Source organism: Mauremys mutica, chromosome 10 (assembly GCF_020497125.1).
Source record: "Mauremys mutica isolate MM-2020 ecotype Southern chromosome 10, ASM2049712v1, whole genome shotgun sequence".
Classification (NCBI taxonomy): domain Eukaryota; kingdom Metazoa; phylum Chordata; order Testudines; family Geoemydidae; genus Mauremys; species Mauremys mutica.
Window position 1 is genome coordinate 30,680,792 of NC_059081.1, and position 20,865 is coordinate 30,701,656.

Sequence of the window (20,865 nt, forward strand, 5' to 3'; positions counted from 1 at the left end):
TGACCTTTCAAGGTCCCTTCTAGTTCTAGGAGATAGAAATAGTTAGAGAAAAACCTTTCATTACTTCCTTTCACCCACTCTTCATTTGCCTCATCTATTCAAGGCTTGAGGCTTCAATGGGAACAGGATCAGGGCCTTACTCCACAAAAATCCATTGAAATCAACAGGACTACTATCATAATAAGGCATGATAGTGTGAGGAAGACTAATAGTCATTTTCAGGACAGGGACTGTCTCTTATTCTGTTTATGTTCCATTCCTAGCACAACAGGGCCCCAAATCTCTGGATTTCTAGACACTATCATGTAAATAATAATGCTACAATTGCCCCTTGCATTTATCCACAATATTTGACAAGCATGCCCATCTTAAAGTAGATGCAAAGTACCAAGAGAGGCAACTCCTCTTAGGAGGAAAAAGGAAAACATTCAACAATTTCTTAAAAAATATTTATGTATCTGAAATATCCCATATGTTAAAATCCATGATTTTAGTTCATTATTCAAAGACTTTCCCAGTATGAAGCACTTTTAAAAAATACTTTCCATCTAATATCCAACTGTTAGCATTTTACTTGTTTCATAAAGCCTAATATATGCTAATTTCACACCTGACAAACATTCAAAAAAGAAACAAATATACAAGCTTCTAAAATATGCTGCCAATCACTAATGCAGAATTAAACAAACCCAGTTAAGTTATGCTAATATTATGTAACTATTTTCAGAATTAGTTTTAGTATTGTTGTAACATTTCTATATTTAGAATGTGACATATAGTTGTTTAAGAGAATAATGGATCAAAACTGGAATATAATCCAATAGTTTTGGATTTTTAAAAATGGACCCTTTCAAGGATCGAAGGCCTAAAACTAGACCTGCACATTTTATTTTTATATATGTGACAAGGCCCATGCTCTCTCATTGCATCTTCCAGCTCAGTTCCTGGGAGCAGGAGAAGTATTTAAATTCACAATAAATTCTCCTAGAAGGATTGACCATCATCCCTTTTTGCCGCAAAAGAGCATCCAGAGAAAAAAAGATGCTCACTTTTTGTACATTTTTTTCCACTCTGCCCTGAAAAGATTTACAGGATTCCATGAACAACGATAGAGTGCAAACTCCCCCCATCCCCCTGAAATCTGTTTGTAAGGCATTATGCTTACTGAAGGCACTTTTGGTAGCATCTCTTTTAGTAAAATATACTCTTTAAGAGTTCGGGGTAACCTTCCCCCCCTTTTCCCTCAACTGTATGCTTTGGAATAGTTAGAATGATCGGTCCCAGAGTGTAACAATACTGTGTCTGCTCATAAGAGGAGAATAGGGAGGCAGAGTGCAAGGATAGTATGATGTACACGTAAACACTTATAAGCACAAACTATCCTAGCAAGCTGGATTTGTTGTGGTTGGTTGTCCAGAAGAGTAGATACAATTAGAAAAGTGCCACAGTTCTTGTTTTGGAGAGGTGATAAATTTTCAGAATTCTCTTAAAGGTAACTGAGCAAACTAAGCATGAACTGGGATACTCAGTCTTGACTGTATTTATAAACATGAAACCTGTCTCTTAACCACTATAAGCTGAATTCATTTCAAAATATAAATTTTTTTCTCCTAAGCTTTGGTAATAAAAGTGTATTAGTCTAGTACTTTTTTTAATCAATTTTTTTAAAGGGAACTTTCTAGCATATGAAGTGGCACTGACCAGATCATGCCTAGATTTGTGAGGCAGATGTCTCTGTAGCATATCCAAGTACAGAGTTCTTCTGCTCTGAAGGTCACTTGGATACTGATTTATAACAGTCTGATAAACCCAGTGATCATCTTCACTCCAGCCTACGTTCCTGTAAGCAATCAAATCCAACAAATTTTAAATGGATTAGATATGAAAATAATATAATTTGCATTTGATTTCTTTCTTTAAGGCCTGCCCCTGCAATGAGCTCTGAGTGAGCATACCCCTGCACCTGAGTAGAGTCCTGTTAACATCAAAGGAGTTCTGAATTGATACTGGGGTCTTCCTTCATTGAACTCATTGCAGGGTCAGGGAACAGATATATAAATTGTCTTAACTACAGTAAATGGCATTTCTAAACATGGCTATTTATCATGTCTTTATAAAAATGAACAGTTTTTTTCTTAACTTGGCTTTATAGTAAAAGAGTATAGAACTACTGTATATCGCTTTTCTTAAAGTAATTACAATAATCTAATATTTTACAAAAGATGGAAAATCTGGGGTAAAGAAGGAAGGAGCTCATATCTATCTAGGTTGTTCTATGGCATTCATTAATATGTCTGTGCACCAATGAGATGATCTTATAGTATCTGAGTATGGCTTAAGGCCATATTTAAATAGCTTTTATAAACTTCCTTGGCCAAAACGGCATGACCAGGGTACAGAGAATAAGAGGGACATAGAAATTTACAACCTTTTAAATTGGATGACAGAGTAATCAAGTCTTCATTCAAGGTCAGATTATCCTTAGCCCCTGTACAGGTGCACAGAGGATACAAAAATGGTGCCCATACACAGGTCAGATATGACTGGATTTATAGAGAAAATGAAAAAGGTGTGCTAGGACAAACAAGACATAAGAAATCCATGCTTGTGAATTGTTCTTGAGGAAAAGAGGAAAAAAAACAAAAATCACTTTTTTTTGTCCTGGACTTTGTCCTAGTCCTTCTTTAATGAGTTCAGCCCCTTCCCAACCTCAAGCTTATAAAAAAGAAACACTTACATAAAGTAAAATAAAGACAGCAGAAGGTAGTTTGCCCAAACTTTGAGGAGAGCAATCAGCACTCCTATTTCCTTCCACGTCTCTCCCTAGCTGCTGGAAGGCGGTTCCTGTATAGCTGGAGCCATTCCTCAACAGGCTTCACCAGAACCCTGAACTACACTTCTGGCTGTCCTGGAGACCACAATTTCCAGCCTGCTGGGTTCACTTGGCCTCATGAAAGAGCAAGACAATGGCTAGAACTATAAGAACCAGCTTATAGTTCTACACCCCACTACAAAGAGATGGAAGTTCCAGCCCTCCTTGCTTTAGGGTTGCCACCTCTGAGGTGCAAAAAATCCACAGGACATCTAGGATGATCCTGAGCCCATAAATCTGGACAGTTGGCAGTGTGCACTGAGCACCCTTACAGATTTCTCAGGACAGTTTTCTCAAAAAAGGGCTGATCTTGGGAAAACCTAGCCAGGAGGCAACACTACTTTGTTCCTGGAACTCTGGCCTCAGCTCCGGAAACAGTGATGGTTGTATTGATTTTCCCAAACCCTAAACTGCTTCCCTTAAGCCCTTTTCTCGGTAAGGATATTTTTCTATTCCATAGGTATTGTTCCTGGAATGGGGTAGTGCTGACCCAAAGGGGTCCCTTCAGGCCATTACAGAGAGAAAGAAAGAAAGAAAGATTGAGAGAGAGACAAGATATAGTGCTAACATATGTGAAAGTACTTAAGAAATGACATTGTGTTAAAGATCCCAAGTGAAATATAATTGGTTAAAAAATGTCACTTCTGACCATTATATCCTCTATAATAAAAGTGTTGTAACAATATTTTATTTTCATTCACTTAGTCAAGGTGGCTCAGGAAGTTTCCACTGGTGAAGAATACATTTTTTTTTTAAATATATAAACGGGCCCTACATGTTTATTGCTTGATTTCCAAGGAAGAATGCCTGAGTTCATATCTAGCCCCAGTAGGTAAAATTTAACTGAGTATGAAATGAACATATGGTGTGAAGCTAGCAGACAGATTCTAATTTAAATAAAAAAAGAAAGAAGGGGGGAGAGAGGTGACACATGAAAGCAATTATGCAGATACAAAGGTGTGAATTGCCAAAAAGGTGTGTGGTTTACCCAAACTCTGGATTAATATGTGCAAAATGTAGCATAAGCCTATTATGACTCAAACTATCATCATTGTTCATATAAAGTTTTCCCCCTTTTGGTGAGTAGGGGCACCAATGTGACTCAGTAGAAAATATGTGGAACACGGATGCCTTGTAAGTACTGTTTTTTTGTTCTGTGTTTGTACAGCATCTGGCACAATGAGGTTCTGGCCCATGACTAGGGCACCTGGATACTACAGTAATAAAAACAATAAAAAAAATAAAGTATTGATAGCAGTCTCAGCACACCAACTTAGTCACCGTTAGTCTCTTCATGCCTGTATGCAATGTGTGGCTTGAGTCATGCTGGAACACAATTCAAACACTTTCTTTTGGGAGGCAGAATGCTGTTCCAGTACTACTGGAAGCACATTCTGCACTTTAGGGGAAAAAAAAAAAAAAAAAAGTACTTGAGCACTGATTACAGCTGAACCCAGGCAGCTGAAGGGGCTTTGATCTTGCAAGATGCTAAGCAATTTACCTCCCACTACCCAGTTGCACAGAAATTAGACCTATAGGGATGATTGGTTACTGTTTATGGAAGTTTTGCAGATCACATGGCTGAATGTGAAGCCAAATCTGTTATCTTGCATGTTAACAGTGACTATACACACTATTGTACTGAATGGTTTAGGAGTACGTCTGATTTTTATAGATGGTGTGCATTCACTGTCACTCCAACACAAAGAACTATGACATAAGAAAAGTGCAAGGAGACCAGTTACCTCACAAATCATCTCTTTCTTCTCCTTAACATAATTGCTATGCTCATCCAGAACATTTCAGCCCAGTTTTCAGCTGAGATTAACTATTTGAATGGCAGAGGAATTATGTGCAGTCAGAGGCCCAAAATTATGGAACAAACTTGTGCAAAACATTAGGCTGAATGAGCACTGATCTTTTTTCAGCTTATGCTGCAAGACCCACCTATTTAAACAACCAAACTGTAACAGCACTCATTACAGAAGGAATAATCCATCAGACATATTGCTATAAGAAAATGGATTAAAGGAGACAGATGGACAGTTTGGCTTTCTTGAGATTATGTGACATATTTTTAATATTATGAGGTAGTCAAACATTACAGTGGTGAGAGACCTAAAAAAAACCTAAACTAGTTTAACATGAGCCTGGTACTAATTTCATTGGATCATGGAAGGGACCTCGAGAGGTCATCTAGTCCAGTTCCCTGCACTCATGGCAGGACAAGTATTATCTAGATGATCAAATCTCCAATGACGGAGATTCCACAACCTCCATAGGCAATTTATTCCAGTGCTTAACCACCCTTAGTGCACCCAGTTTATCGTGTGCTAAATCTACTTTCTATGAGTTGGTTCTTACTCTGTGCAATTACTTCAAAAAAGAGTACAATTTATTTTTTTTTTGCCATGTAAGCCTTCACCACATTTCCTGGTCAATGAAGCCATGACCAACTGCTCATTCTTAGCCTGCACACAGCTTTCCCTTTGTGCATGGGTAATGTTTTCTAGTTAGCAATCCACTGCTGTCACACATAGATTGCTGCTGTCTGCACAATGGTCAGCTATGTTTGGCACTGATGGGTAATGCATAGATGACACTGTGCCCTATTTATGGTGTATTATGTGCAACTGATGGAATGTGATGCTTTAAAAAAAAAAAAAAAAAACACACAATCTCTCCCCTCCCCCCGCAATTTTAAGCTCTGGTCCATGAACAACCAGTGGGCTGGGGACCTTGTTGACATCTGTAGAATGAAATATTTTGAGAATCAAGAAGTAGGAATGATGAGCCTGGAATGTAGTGGTAGTTTGAGATGATTTTCTCTTACAAAGTGATCTGCAGCATTAAAACATTTGAGAAGCACTGATCTACCGTACCTTCATTTTATACATTCACTGACTGACTATCCATGTATACTCACTCATACTTGGGTTATTTATTGTTGATCACCACTTTTGGATATGTAGTTGTGAGAAGGTATGTCAGCCACCCTCTTGGCCAACACACTGGAGACTAAACCAGAGATCTCCAGAGCTAAAATATAAGCTACTACAGCTTGAGCTAAAGAGCCAAGGTTCTGTAGCAAGGGGCTGTAACAACTCATATCCTCTGTGGATGAGCACAGAGGGAACTCCTACCATACATTCACCACTAGGTTACAAAGACATCTTTCCTAGCCTCCTTTACAAGTATATTCCATATACACTATCACCTCTTCCAGTGATTTGGCTTTAATAAAGGAAGCAATAATGTAACCAAGGTCACCTCACACCTTCCCCAAAGCTTGGCTCCTCATAGGGTTCCTCATTCAAGATTACTCAGCTTCTCCCTGGAGTGACTCTCAGTCACTTCAACATAAAGAACCGTGACATGACAAGTGCAAGGGCACCAGTCGCCTCACAAATAATCGTTCTGCTCCTTAACATAATTGCTATGCTCATCCAAAACATTTCAACCCAGTTTTAATCTGAAAATAAAGCTTAGTCAGTCCCACCCTCCTTATTTCTGGGCATGATAAATGAGTAACCTGCCTCACTTAGGCAGTAGAACTGACTTAATCCTTTCCCAGGAAGATCAATACCAGCAGACAGAATGGAGCATTTCAAGCAAAATCTTACAGCCTCTTACAATAATGTTATTGTGCTATTTTTTGTTCTGTTCAAAGCACTAATGATTACCACTGAATGAGAATCAACCTCTCTTTAGGGAAATAACTAAAGTACAAATGCAAAACAAGACTAAAATTGATTATTTAAATCAAGGTATCCTGTCAGCCGATTTAAATAATGAAAATCAGTGATTTAAAATCAATCCACTCAGCATCAGACCACACTGCAGTGGTTAGTGGAGCTATGACAAGCATTCATTGCTAGTCCCTGGGCCTGGCCACTTTTGGTACATGCTTTCTGGTTTGCACCATGCTTGTAGCTGTTGTTGCACAGTAGCTGCTCAACAGGCAATGTTATCCAGTGTAGCTCAACCCATATCAATTTATGCATAGGTCTTACTCCACTGGGTCTCTGATTATCTCTCAGAACACGGACCTTTGACCTATCACTCCTCTCTGAATCAGTGGTATGGAACATGAAAGATATCTCCGGTGCCTCTGTTGGTTTTGCTTTTTCGTGCATTTTATGTTCCACTTTTTTCTTTGCACCCAGCCTTCCTCCTGTGGCAGTGAGCAAGAAGCTAGTCATTTATAGCTTATTTTTACATTTCTCTTTATGAGGTCATCACAGCTATTTTATGCATTTAGGCAACAACTGACCCAGTATAGTGACCACCATGCACAGATGTCAGAAAATTGAAATGCTAAGATTTAACAAGAGTCTAAAACAGAGTATCATAGCTTAAGAGATAAAAATGTCAGCCTTAACTTTGAGTTCTTTCGTCTCTATTGAGTTGTCACCCTTTGTCATTGTCAAAATATTTTAAATATTTACATATTTTAAAAGTGATCAGAATGTATTTAACAGGCATACATTTTTCATTTATTTCCTTTCTCAAAATCGTTGTGTTCTGTGCTGTTAAAAGCATCTGCACGGCATTCCAGAGATATTTGGAGCGATATGCATTTGTGATTATATAGAGTTTTTTTGTTAAAACAAACAAAACCAAACCCCACTAAGTTAAAACTGCAAAATTAAAGGGGAAAAAAGCAACAGTTGATTTTTTCCCCTGATTTTCATTTACATTAGGACCACTTTACATCAATCTGGCAATGTAAAGGGGCCTTAAGGTAAGAGAATACCTTAAGGTAAGTACCATACTCTCACTTTAACAAGGGAAGCTTAATCTACAATTCATTAGAATGAGGAAAGGACAACATATATGCAGATCTGTTGCCACTTGCTTATCAGAACTGTAAAGTGACCCTTGAAGGCAAGATAAAGCACCCCTTGAAAATACAAATGAAAGGGCTTGTTCTTTTTTGCCTTGCACCTTGCGTAGCAATTAACACTTCTGACAAGTGAATACAAAACTGATATTAAAAACACCACCATTAGGGTAAGTGAGATTTCTGCTTGGTAGCATTTTATATCTGCTTTTTGAAGATGTGATTGACTACATAAGGTGCAAGGCAAGAGGGAATTAAGAGCAAAATATTTGTATATAATGTTACTTATTACTTAAGTGTCATACGGAGAAGCATTAATAAGAATAAAAATATTCCAAATAGAATTTTAAAAAAATAGCATGCAACGTGACAGATGGCTGTTTAGTTTTCCTACACTCTATTAGAGATGAAAAACATTTTCATAAAAAAAATCTGTTATGACAACTTTGATATATTTGCATTTAAAGATCACCCACACTAAATAAAGTCTAATGCTTCCCTAACAGAGGAAGTGCCAAGAGTTAAGGGATTTTTTAATCAAAATACTAGAAAGTAATACATCTTGCTTCACATAAAGTGCATATAATGTAATAAAATTCTAACACATATATTGTGTGACAGTATTAATTAGGTGCAGATTTAGTGTCAACATTAAAATGTAAGTCAGATACACATGAAATGATAGTATAATGTACAAATGTGCATCTCAAAACAAGTGTGCCATGAACAGATATTACTGACCTCAAGTCCATTTTTGCCCCCTCATTGAATTTAATGGATTTATATTTCAATACATCTTTCAAACAAACCATGATTATGCAGATTGCTCCCTTCCCACCAGTACTTGGAAGATAAAACTAAAAGCTAAACAGTATGTTTACTACTAATTATGTATATACAATATTAGTATGATGCCCTCAACCGTGGCCGGTCGAGCTGGTGCAACAGTCCTCAGTAGACTAAGCATGTTTGATGAGGATAATTAATATTATGTTTAATGTTATGCAAGGACCTAAAACAAACACCAGAAATTCTAATACACTGAAAAATATTGATTTGATGACTCCACTGTTTTCTAGAAGAAATCCTGAAAAAAGAGTTACCTTTTCCATAACTGGTATTCTTCGAGGGGTGCTTTTATACTTAATACTTTTATACTTAATAAAAATCACTTTTGTTTATTAACAAACCCAGAGTAAGTAATTAATACCCGGAGGAGCAAACAGCTGTGCATCTCTCTCTATCAGTGTTATAGAGGGTGGACAATTTATGAGTTTACCCTGTATAAGTTTTATACAGAGTAAAATTGATTTATTTGGGGTTTGGATCCCACTGGGAGCTGGGTGTCTGGGTGCTGGAGCTAGGTAACCTGCTGAGTGGTTTTCAGTTAAAGCCTGCAGCTTTGAGGGGGGAAGGGTTCAGACCTAGGTCTGTGTTGCAGGAGACTAGCATGTCGGGAGGTCTGCGCCTCGTTGGACAGCCCAGAAAGCAGGAGCCATGACACCTTCTCATGGACACTGTGGAGGCCATGGACCACGCAGCTGTGTTCGCTGCGTCCGAAGCTGCCTGCAGGGTTGCCCTGGCAGCCGCTGTGCCCTCCTCCACCAGCGCTTTGAACTCCTTCATGAAGAGAGTCCTCGAACTTGGGCAGGGAGCCCCACAGATTGAACTCACACCGGCCCTGGAGAGCCTGGTGGTTCACCACCCGTAACTGGAAGCTCAAAGACAAATACATTTTTCTTCCAAATCAGTCCAGCCTCCTTGAATCTTTATTTTTCGGAGTAGAAGCTGGTTGGTCCTGCTGTTCCCTGTGGTTGACTGACTCGACCACCAGGGAGTTAGGACCAGGGTAGTTGTATAAGTATTCATGCCACTTAGCGGGTACAAAATACTTGCTTTCCACTCTCTTAGAGATGGGGGCCAATGAGGCCAGGGTTTGCCACGGGCATTTGAAATTTTCGCCACCCCTTCATGGAGATGCAAGGCCACCCTGCCCAGTACCAAGAAGGACAGTACATTAAACAGAGTCCGAGGGCTCCTCCATCTCCTCTGCTTGGAGATGGAGACTTGATGCCACCCTTTTTAAGAGTTCTTGGTGGGCCCTAAAGTCCTCCTGCGGGACGGAGGGAGGAGGGGCTGTAATCACCTCATCCAGGGAGGGTGAGGAGGGTGGCGTGGTACTTTGTGTCCCTACTGGCACCAGAGGGTCCACCACCTGGTCGGTCTCCAGGCATGGTGCCGAGGATGTATGTCTCACCGACTCCCTCCTCAGAGGTCTAAGAAAGGGAGGCTGATGGTCCTTCTGAGGCTCCGGCCACCGAGCGAGCCCCCACTGGGGTGGGGTCCTGGAGCGGGACGACGAATGGGAACGACATTGACGTTCGTGCCGTGACTGGATGCGATAGCCCCTCCAAGATGAGGACCTTTGGTGTTGTGTGCCTCGTCCCATCAGTGTTCGCTCCTCAAGGTGGAGCAGTGCCAAGAGTCTCAGTCACACGGAACCCAACCAAACAACCTAGTGGGCATCGAGGGCGATCCATATGGATCTTGCCCTGAACGGTCACTGGGCAGCAAATGGCGTCAGGAACGTTCCCTTGACTGAGACTGGTACCGAGCCGGGGGTGACTGCAGAGATCCCAGTGGCGGCTTGCATCTGAAGTGTGGGGCCAATAGCGGCGGTGCTCCTGGTACTGGCATGGACATAACATCCTGGTCCGCCTGCAGGGCCTCCAGACATCTGGGGAGGCCTGCTCCAAATGGGCTGTGCTACTCTGCAGAGGCCTAGAAGCCGGTGGGGATCGAGGACTGCCCAACATGGGTCTAGCTTCTATCCCGGCTTTATTCTGGTGCCGTGGCGAAGAAGGCCTCTTCCTAGCCTTCTTGGAATGCCCTGAGGATGGGGAGCGGTGCCGACTAGTCAATGGCGCCAAAGGGTTGCTGTGCATCAATACCATGGTGCCTGGTGACAACTCGGAGTGGTGCGCTGAAGCCAGGGTCAGCGCCGACTCCATCAAAATAGCCCGGAGCCTAATGTCCCTCTCTCTCTTGGTCCAAGGCTTAAACAACTTGCAAATCTTGCAGCGATCGCTGAGATGAGTTCCCCCAAACAGTGTAAACAGTCTGTGTGCAGATCACTCACTGGCATAGATCGCCTACAAGTGTTGCGCAACTTAAAACCTGGAGCAAGGGCATGCCCCAGCCTGGGCGCTCTAGCTGAACTAACTAACTAAAGGTACCGTACGCCGAATGAACAAGCAGTTTTGGGGACGAGCTACAGAAAGTGCGCCAGTTCTGAAGCACTTTCACTGGCGGCAAGAAGGAACTGAGGGTGCGGGGAGCACGCAGCTCCCCTTATACTGTGCCATGGAGGCACCACTCCAGGAGTCATTAGGGTACTCCTCTATGGGTACTGCTAGGGGAAAACTTCCGGCACCAGTGCATGCGGCGAGCATGCACACCTATTGTGGAATACACATGAACAATCACTCGAAGAAGCAGCAGTAACTCAGCTAGTCTGCAACAGAGAAGTTTATGTGTTCAAGATATACTCACCTGAATGATAAAAACAAAATTAAGCAATTTTTATACAGTCAGGAATGTCAGGGTAGTTTTGGCAAAACAGACAAATGAGCTTCTACGACCCAAGATGCTAAAATATATCCATATTAGATTAGGTTTCCTGATAAAATCCCTTTTTATCATCTCCACCAAGAACACCTAAATGTGCTACCTATAACCATTTAAAAAAAACAAAACAAAAAACTACACACACCAAAAAGCATGCTACTTTTTAATACAATAGCTTCCCTTACCATGGAAATAATTTCATTGTAAAGCAGCCCTTGAGGAGCCAATCACTGAAGTAAGGGAAGATCATTATTCCTGACTAATGTAACTGAGTGGCCACTATCTCCAGAATCTTCATAAAGACCCTGATGGTGGCAGATATTCTGAAAGGGAGCACTCAATACTGAAAGTGCCAACCACAATATAAAATCTCGTGAGACAGATGCTTTGTGATATGAATATATACACATTTTGTAGATAGAGGGCCACGAAGTAGTCTCTTGGATCTAGAGATGGAATTATAGCTGTGATAATTACCATTCTGATCATCAGTTTTGAAGAAAGCATTCAACAATTTGAGATCCAAGATGGGCCTCCATCCATCCTTTTTCTGGGGAACCAGAAAGTACCCGGACTAGAGCCCCTTCCCTCTGTGTTGGGCAGGAACTGTGTCTATGGTTCTTATGTGGAGAAAGGAGAGGACTTCTTGGCTCGAAGTTCACAACATGGGTCCCTGAAAAGAAATAGGGGTTGGGTGGAGGAAAAAGGTATAATGGATGGAATAGCCTGATATTATTACTTCCAACCAATGGGTATTGGAGGTTATCTGGACCCATGAGTTTTAGCAATGGGAGAGAAAGTCCATAAAGGTTGGGAGGCACAGCTTTAGATCCTGAAGGTGAAAAAGTTTTTGACCATCAACCAATACATCAAAATTGTCTAAACATCAATTAGGAAAGATGACTAGTAGTAGTAGTAGAAGTAGTGGATGGTTCTCTCTTGCGGAGCCTAAGTCTCTTCTTAGGCAGTTCTGAAGATCTATGCTAGACAAGGAATTGGACTAGGATCTTAGCCATCTTTGACCTTCTGAATCTTTTTATTTGCAGGTGTATAGATACCAAGGGACCAGAGTGTCGTTCTTGAATCCTCGACAGTGTGCAAGATTCACCCAAGGACTCACTGAAAAGCTTGAGCCTCTCAAAAGGAAGGCCCTCAGTGTGTTCTGGACTTCCCTCGGGAATCCTAAGGGCTGGGGCCAAGAGGCACTATGCATGACAGTCACTGTAGAAACAGAACAAGCTGCTCTGTTCGCTGCATCAAAGTCCTCACTAGTAAATGGCCCTCCACAATAATCGCCTGAAATTGCTGCCAAAAAGTCTAAGAGGGATATATTCAACAAAAAAGAGTTACATTTACTGTAGTTTGTGCAATTATACTTGGCCATAAAAGCTTGGTAGTTGCTGGTCCTAAATTGCAATGTCGTAGAAGAGTAGCTCTTGCAACCAAAGAGATCCATGTGGTTTTGGTCCTTATCATATAGGGTTTCTTTTATTGTGTTGCCTGAGAGGCTCATTCTCAACATCAATGAACAAAAATTGTTGGGTGAACAAAAATTCAGAGACCTTAGATGGAACATAATACTTTTTGTCTGCTCTTCTACATGGTGGAGGTGGTCAGCATCTGCCAGATTGAGAATCTATTTGAACCCGCCAAAACATTCAGACAAGGTTACCTGACCAGAAGTTGCAGTGTGAAGAATGTCCAAAAGTTTGTTAAGTCTTGCGACCCTCCTCTAAGGGAATCTGGAGCTAGTCATCCTCTTCATAAACTCCTGGAACTGTTTAAAACAATACACACTAGAGGGCCAAGGGGGTATTACTGCTTCATCAGATGAAGAGGAGGAAGATATGCTAGTTTGTGGAGTCTTGTTCTCCTCAGCCCTTGCTCTTGTTCCTCAAAAAGATTCCTTGTGAGATGGAAGATGGTTGGGAGGAACAGGGGATTGCTGACTGCTGTCTCTGGCACTCCCCATGGGCATAACTGGGTGCTCTGGAAAATTGTTGCTGATAGGTAGCCCATTTCTTGAAGCATTTCTTTCAGAAAAAAATGTCAAGAGAGGCAGTTCTGGGTTGGTAATCGAGCAAGCCTCATACTGAAATCTGAGAGACAGAAGAAGGTGTCACAGATATGGAAATTTCCTGCAATATCTTTGGGAGATCCTAATATAGTAAGTTTATATATCGTGGGCCAGGGATTGTATGTAATTCCATACAGGAAGGTGACCACAGCCCTCCAGGAACTATGAACATTAGGGGGTGATTAGGCAGATTCACTCAGGTTGTAACACCTCTCGAGAGGTCACGCCATCTGGAGAGGCTCACATATACTGGTTCAAACTGGATTCTCTGGAGACCAGAAAAAGAAAGGTCTCTTGGATAAATAGCCAGTCTTTAAATTGACTCGTAGCCTTTTTGACACAGCAAATGGATAGAACCTTATGTCCAAGAGGAGGGCCCCCATTCTTAGTCCTTCCAACCTTACCCTGACACCTGACAAACCCAGAGACTGGAGTTCAAGTGACCTTTGATTAGCATGTGTGTAGGTTCTTTAATTCTTTTGAATATGTTTTCTCTGTAATGCTTTCACCATAAGAATAAACATGCTTACTTATAAAGGACTGTATGGTAACTTATAACAGTGGACAATTATGCTCTTTATAGCCCCTGAAGAGAAAGCAAAGCACAGATGCTGGTTTGTTTAGGTGGTCTGGCTTGCTGGAAATGACAGAAAAGGCAGGGAGTGGAGCAGCCTGGAAAAACCCATCAGGAAGGAGAGAGAGGTGACAGTTGGCAGCTTAAAAGTAGGTGCCTTTTCTGGACCACAGAAGAGAAAAAAAATACACATGCAGTTGCCCTGAACTGTGTAAGTAAGAACATAAGAATGGCCATATTGGGTCAGACCAATGGTCCATCTAGCTCAGTATCCTGTCAGTGGCCCTTGCCAGATGCTTCAGAGAGAATGAACACAACAGGGCAATTATCGCATCCCAGAATCTGGCAGTCAGAGGTTTGTATCCTCTTCATGGACAGGGGTTGTGATCAGGGAAGTTGTCCGTCTCTTTTCATGAGTATCAGAGAGCTAGATGGTACTGAAGAAAGTTGTGGTATTGGTGATGTACAAGGTTCTCGTACAGAATCTTTCAGTGCTCATTAGCTGAGGGTACTCAGGCTCATCTGAGACAAACAAGTCTCTGGAGAAGCTAAACTCCTGTGGTGGTGGGTGGATCTGAGATGAAAACTAGCGAGGCTCTGTGGTGGTAGGCAGCGACACTGAGGATGACCTTTGCTTCTCTGGTATGGGTCTATAACATTGTAATGCAGATTGAATACCTGAGGTAACATTGGAGGAGAACCCACAGTCAGTGCCAATCTCTTTGAAGCAGAATTCTTAGGATCATTAACACCTTGGAAGTGTCAGGGAGACACTGAAGCTGACTTTGGTACAAAGGATACTGGGTACCATGTGGCTCAGAAGATTGTGGACTTAGCTGAAGAATCCTCAGTTCCAAGGGAGCCTGGTGGGATGCAAGGTCTCCAGAACCTAGGTACGTCTTTGTGGTGGCCTAGGTTTCTTGGCACCAACTTTTCTTTTCCCAAAGTCGTGGTGTTGTACACTGTGGTTATGTCCTGCAAAAATATAGCAGCTGAGCAGACTGAGGAGGTCGACAGCATACTGTGCTCACTGAAGGACAGCTTTACAGGGGTGGTTGTGGGGTGTCTGGGCCCGTATTGGAGGCAGGTTGAAGGGAAAGCCTAATCTTAATCTCCCTATTTTTTCTAGACCTAGTCTTAAACCCCAAAAAGATTTTATGCTCATGGGACATGAGTGTCCCCTAAGCAGTCGATACAGTGAGAGTGATAGTCACTAACTAGAATAGAATCCCAGCAAGTGAGGCAATGTTTAAATCTCATGCATTTAGGCATACCCTGAGGATAAAAACTCCCAAAGGGGACAAGCTCCCTTGGGGAAGGGGGTGGGAGGGGAGATCTGACAAAGAAATCTTCTCAAACAAAACTAAAAGCTACTGAAAACTAAAACCAACAAAGCCTAACAATAAGACTAAAGCTATCCTTAAAGGGGAATCTAGCTAGAAGCAGGCACTACAATATGCTCCTCTCAGGCAGAGGCAATTGAGAAGGAACTGAGGGCATTTTGTCCAACATTCATCGGGCATGAAGGCCTGAGGCTAGCTAGGGCACATGTATGGACCAACAGGCACTGCTACCAAAAGTCTCTCTGATCAAAGACATGCACACTTGAAGTGGTGGACCAAAGGTACATTACTTGAAGAAGAATGGGGAACTTTATTGTTCTCATCTATGAAGATGAGATGAAGACCAATGGCTAAAAGTTGCTTTTCTTCCTCCATAGATTTCATGTAACAAGAGCATTTTCTAGTATACCATTACATTAAAAATGGCTGTGTGGAAACAGTGGTAAAGGTCCCTAGTTATGACTATAGCATGGTTGCAATAGTACATTAAGGGAGAACACTAGAGTGAGACAAAACAATTGTTTGCAAACCTTCAAAATAGCCATTTGTTCTTGATCTTTTTGTTCACTTTTTCCTCACTGTTTTTCATCACATGAATGTTTGAGGCTACTTTGGGTGTGACTATCCATATTTATACACAAATTTAAGTATCTGCATAAGACTACTACAGGAAGTGACCTCCCCTGCTTATAATACTGTAGCCCAGGGGTAGACAACCTATGGCATGCGTGCCGAAGGCAGCACACGAGCTGCTTGCCCAGGTCCTGGCCACCGGTTCGGGGGGGGGGCTCTGCATTTTAATTTAATTTTAAATGAAGCTTCTTAAACATTTTAAAAACCTTATTTACTTTACATACAACAATGGTTTAGTTATATATTACAGACTTTTAGAAAGACCTTCTAAAAATGTTAATGTATTATTGGCACGCAAACCTTAAATTAGAGTGAATAAATGGAGACTCAGCACACCACTTCTGAAAGGTTGCTGACCCCTGCTCTAGCCATTAAGTCTGGGAGTAGAAACTACCATCTGAATTTAGTGACCAATAGTTCATGTTGTACTTGAGGTAAATACTTTGCACAACTAGAGACATTAAGAGTTTCTATTACAGTGTTTGCAAATTATCTGCAATTCTGCAAATTTATTTGTAATTATTCAAAGAGTAAAAAGGGATAAATAATCAGAAAGTTTTTTGCTACAATTAGTTTGCCCAGCTCTAATGGACACAAAGTTCCCACCATGACAACTGGTAATCATGTTTGGTAACAATTTGAACCCTAGCCATAAGCTATCATATGATGGAGATAAAGGAAGCTTTTTGTACCTTCCCAGAGGTACTTGTTCACATTTTCCTGTATTTGTAGGCTACTATAATTGACTAAATTGACTAATCTGATAATTTTGCATGGGATGCAAGAGGAGAAAACCCCCACAAAGATTCATCTTCATTCTTGGTAAAGAAATATTTTAAGACCTGCCCATTTTATTTATTTTAAATAAAATGACTCTCAGATTCTATGGTCAGAAGGGAACATCATCATCAAGTCTGACCATCTACATAGCAGGCCATAGAACCACAACCAGTAACATCTCCATCTATCTCATAACTCTAAATAAATCTCTCAGAAAAATATCCAGTCTTGATTTCAATATTTCCAAGTGACTAGAATCCACCATGTCTCTATGCAAATGTTCCAATGACTAGTTACTCTCACTGATGGATCTCCACCTTCATGAGAAGAGAGATGGAGAAGTTTCTTTAGGTCTCCAAAAAGGGATCTGGAGGACCTTCAGGAAGAAGTTTGTGGTTCATCCTGATCAACTCATGGACTTTCAACTGCCAGTTCTGCAGCTCCATGCCAAGGTTCATCAGCTTCTCATAGACAGTCAAAGAAAGTGTGATTCAGCCTCCTGGGGATTCATACTTTTCCCTTCAGATACATTAGGGGTGTTGCACATTACCAGGCAGAATGTCCTGGAACATAGTTTTAGTTTAGCTTCCGTGACTATCCAATATATCATCTAAAATATGTGAGAGTTTGAGTACACTACAAATAATATTTAAACAGATGATATACCTCTCTAGATGCCAAGAGATGTCAGACTTTCACTAAATGTGGCGCTTGCTTTCATACACATCTTTCTTCCACTAGAAGTGTCTATAACGATTATTTGGTTTCAGAACTGAAACATGGCAATTGTCCTATACATAACAACTACTCTCAGGCAGCTGCTTCCTCTGAAGCAGATTTACCAAGAGTTAATCCCTAGCTTTATATCCTCTAAAGAATATAAACAACTCATAAGGGAAGTTACCCTCTTCAACTCATAATCCCTAGATATCCTTTACAATAGCCAGGACAATGTAAACTGGATGCGCTGTTGAATCTGCAGACAGACAGACTGCAACAATACCACTGAATGAGATGTCAAATTCCCCAGCATGTCAACCATATGATTGCTGATTGTTGTACCAGACACATCCAACTATACAGCGGGGCTAGATTTACTTGACATACTCTGACATTTTATTCATTTGAAAGGACACTGCACAGTATGCACATTTTGAATATACAAATAAGTAGTTTAATACTCAATTCCTCTTTCAGTTTAGATAATTTAGACATTTGCCTGTATCCTTAGAACTTGAGGTAAAAAAAGGTGTTTACAGACTCAGCAGTTTGATTGTGGCATATTTCAGGATTTTCTATAACAAAATATATGTCCCAGCAGCAGTAAAAAGGGGGATTTAATTTAATAAAACTACATAATCCAGCATCTCAAATTAAAAATGCTACCTACCAATAGTAGCCTCAATTTCACAATTTGCTTTTTCCTCAACTATGCAGTTTGGTAGTTTTCATTATCTGTAATATTTACTTATTTTTTCATTTCTTAAACAAGAAGTGAAACACTCACCTATTCCAACTCTACCAAGAAAAAGAATTACAGCTACCTCAGCATCTGAGCCTGACTTTTACCTCCTATAAGTCTTTCATCAATCCACTGACAGGGAGATTGTACCCTTTCCTTGGAGTTAGTGAGTAACTAAATATAAGATGTGTGCGCACACACACTCTTATATGAAAAAAGGGGCAACACATAATTCTGAGCTATGTGTGGAACAGCTAACTAAATTTTAAGACTTTGTAATTCTATTTCAGGGTTCTCAAATTCAGATGAGTAACTTTAGGGCTTCTCTACACATCAGACGATGGCAAGATGGGGTGTGGGTGAGCACTAGCCTGCCATGCTCTAACTGTTTATGTGCACTCTGCTGAAACAGGACTAGCTCAAAGCACTCCAATGAACTGTTAATGTGCATCAGCAGGGTGCACATGAACAGTTAGAGCATGGCACGCTAGTGCAGGGTAGATTCACACATCAGATTGCCACAGTCTAATTATTCATGTAGACACACCCTTCATAAAGTACTCTATAGTTATCAGAATTTTGAAACAAAATTGTAGCCTTGTAATTAAACATTTGGTCTCTACTATCCCTAAAATAAAATAATATTTCTAGAAAGAGTTATACAATATCAATGTTGCCAATTCTCATCATGTTTGTTGTTAATATTTTTACTACTGTAGCCTGTAGAAGTTTTAGACATGGACAAGTACTCCACTGAGCTAGGTGCTATACAAACAAAACAAAACAAAAAAAATCCAAACAAACACAGTCTTAAAGCCCTACCTATTGGGGGCAGCTGATTCTCTTTAATGGTCCCTTTAAAATAGCTCCAAACTAGACCTATAAATAGCTTTTATAATATATGTCTTCATGGTAATCTATTGCTGCAATGAACTGCACTTCATGAAAAGATTAGGATTCTGCTGTAACACATGAGTGTTTATATGTTAGATTTCCCTAAGGAAGGAAGTGCAAATGTTTTTTCCTAATGTGAAATAATTACCATACAAAAATAATGTTCAAAGGAATTTCTATCCATAGAAGGACAAAGCCTGTGAAGATGACATTTGCTATACGTCATACTGTTGGTTCGTTAATCCATAAAGAATTTTGCTTATTATTTCAGGCAAGTTCTTTTGAAAAGAGTTGCAATTCTCTCTGCTGTGCAAATAATTATTGACAATTTAATCCCATAGAACTGGATAGTGAGTCAACTATGTATTGTATTCAACAAAAGAAATAATTCTCCTACAAAAAGGAACTACAGTCTGGAGATGACAGAACATAGAACAGTTTGTTATCCTGCCCTCAAAAAATGAATCAAAAACAGATTTTATTACCTGGATATTACTTTTAACTGTTGATCAATCTCTTGAAGTTTAGACCAATATTCATCTGCAAATTTATGGAATTCATTAAGGATTGAAGACTTCAAATCGGGGTATGGACATTCCAAGGCCAGTAACTGTATAGGAACTTTATGAAAAAGGCCAGTTTTCTCTTCAAAAGAGTATATTAGTACCTGAAAGGGGAAAAAAAACAAAACAAAAAACAAAACAAAAAACACACCACAGTTATCAGTGGTCAAATACATTTTTATGTTGTGGAGTAACTCAATTAATTTGGAAATATGTGACCACTCTCTTACTTTACCCTTACAGTCTTCAAGCTCTTGTTCCAAAGCCAGTTTTTCTTGATTAAGTAATTCCAAAATTGTTTTCTGTTGTTCCTTCACAAAGTCTACCTAGTTTTATGAAATATTAACAGTTAAGACTGATATTCTTCATATCAAAACTGTCATTTAGAAGCAAAGCCTAATTTTCTTCTACCATATACCAGTTTTACACAAGAGTAACTTCCCCAGAATTAATCTAGATTTACACTGGTGTAAGTGTGAGGATAATCAGGTGCACTGAGGTTGTTGATCATGGCCTTAAAAATTAATAGCTACAACATTTTCCGATAGTATATGCATCTTAAGGTTACATTTCACACTTCTTTTAAAAGGCTTTGAAACTTTTTCTCTCCCTCAAAAACATAATAAGCAAAAGAAAATATTATAAAATTCAAAACAGCAACAAACTGTAAAAGTGAAGTTACCAACCTGCTCTAACACCTTGATTGGAAGGAACTCATATTCCATGCAGGATTTCTGTGAAGAGTAGCACTGCATTTCAGACAGCCTGTATTTCAAATCCTCTCTCAGTTGCCAGATGGGATCTACTGTATCTGTTTGATATGTATCCCGTTCCTTTGATAACTTATGTGCTATAGACAGTTAAACATAAAAAACTTTCTTAAAAAAAAAAGACAAATATTTACTACATTGTTCTGTAGTTTATCTGAAATGGTGAATACATTTGTTTTTAAAACCCCCACTAAAATTAATCAAGAAATCAAGTGAAAATTCTTACCCAAGTCCCACATATCCAAAAGAAATTCACATTCAAGGCTCCCTTCATCAAGGAAAGTTTGCATTTCTGCTTCCACTTTATGTCTGAAATGTATAATTGAAACTTATGCAAAAACTTTAATTGTGTGTAGGGCAGTGGTTTTCTATCTTTGTTTATATGAGTAAGAAATTAATGTTATAACTGAGTAGGGGGAAGACTCTG

General features: G+C 40.1%; 1 protein-coding gene across 8 annotated transcripts in view; it reads right to left on the bottom strand.

The window, feature by feature from the left end:
• CCDC148 (coiled-coil domain containing 148) overlaps window positions 1–20,865 on the bottom strand; it is a 128,084-nt gene that overhangs the window by 74,428 nt on the left and 32,791 nt on the right. For all 8 annotated transcript variants that reach the window (XM_044978567.1, XM_044978573.1, XM_044978565.1 and 5 more), the window contains 5 exons: window positions 20,665–20,747; window positions 20,355–20,518; window positions 19,899–19,994; window positions 19,591–19,772; window positions 1,702–1,840 (listed from right to left, as the gene is read on the bottom strand). In XM_044978567.1, coding sequence (XP_044834502.1) covers window positions 1,702–1,840; window positions 19,591–19,772; window positions 19,899–19,994; window positions 20,355–20,518; window positions 20,665–20,747 — 664 coding nt within the window. The remainder of the gene's footprint in view (window positions 1–1,701; window positions 1,841–19,590; window positions 19,773–19,898; window positions 19,995–20,354; window positions 20,519–20,664; window positions 20,748–20,865) is intronic.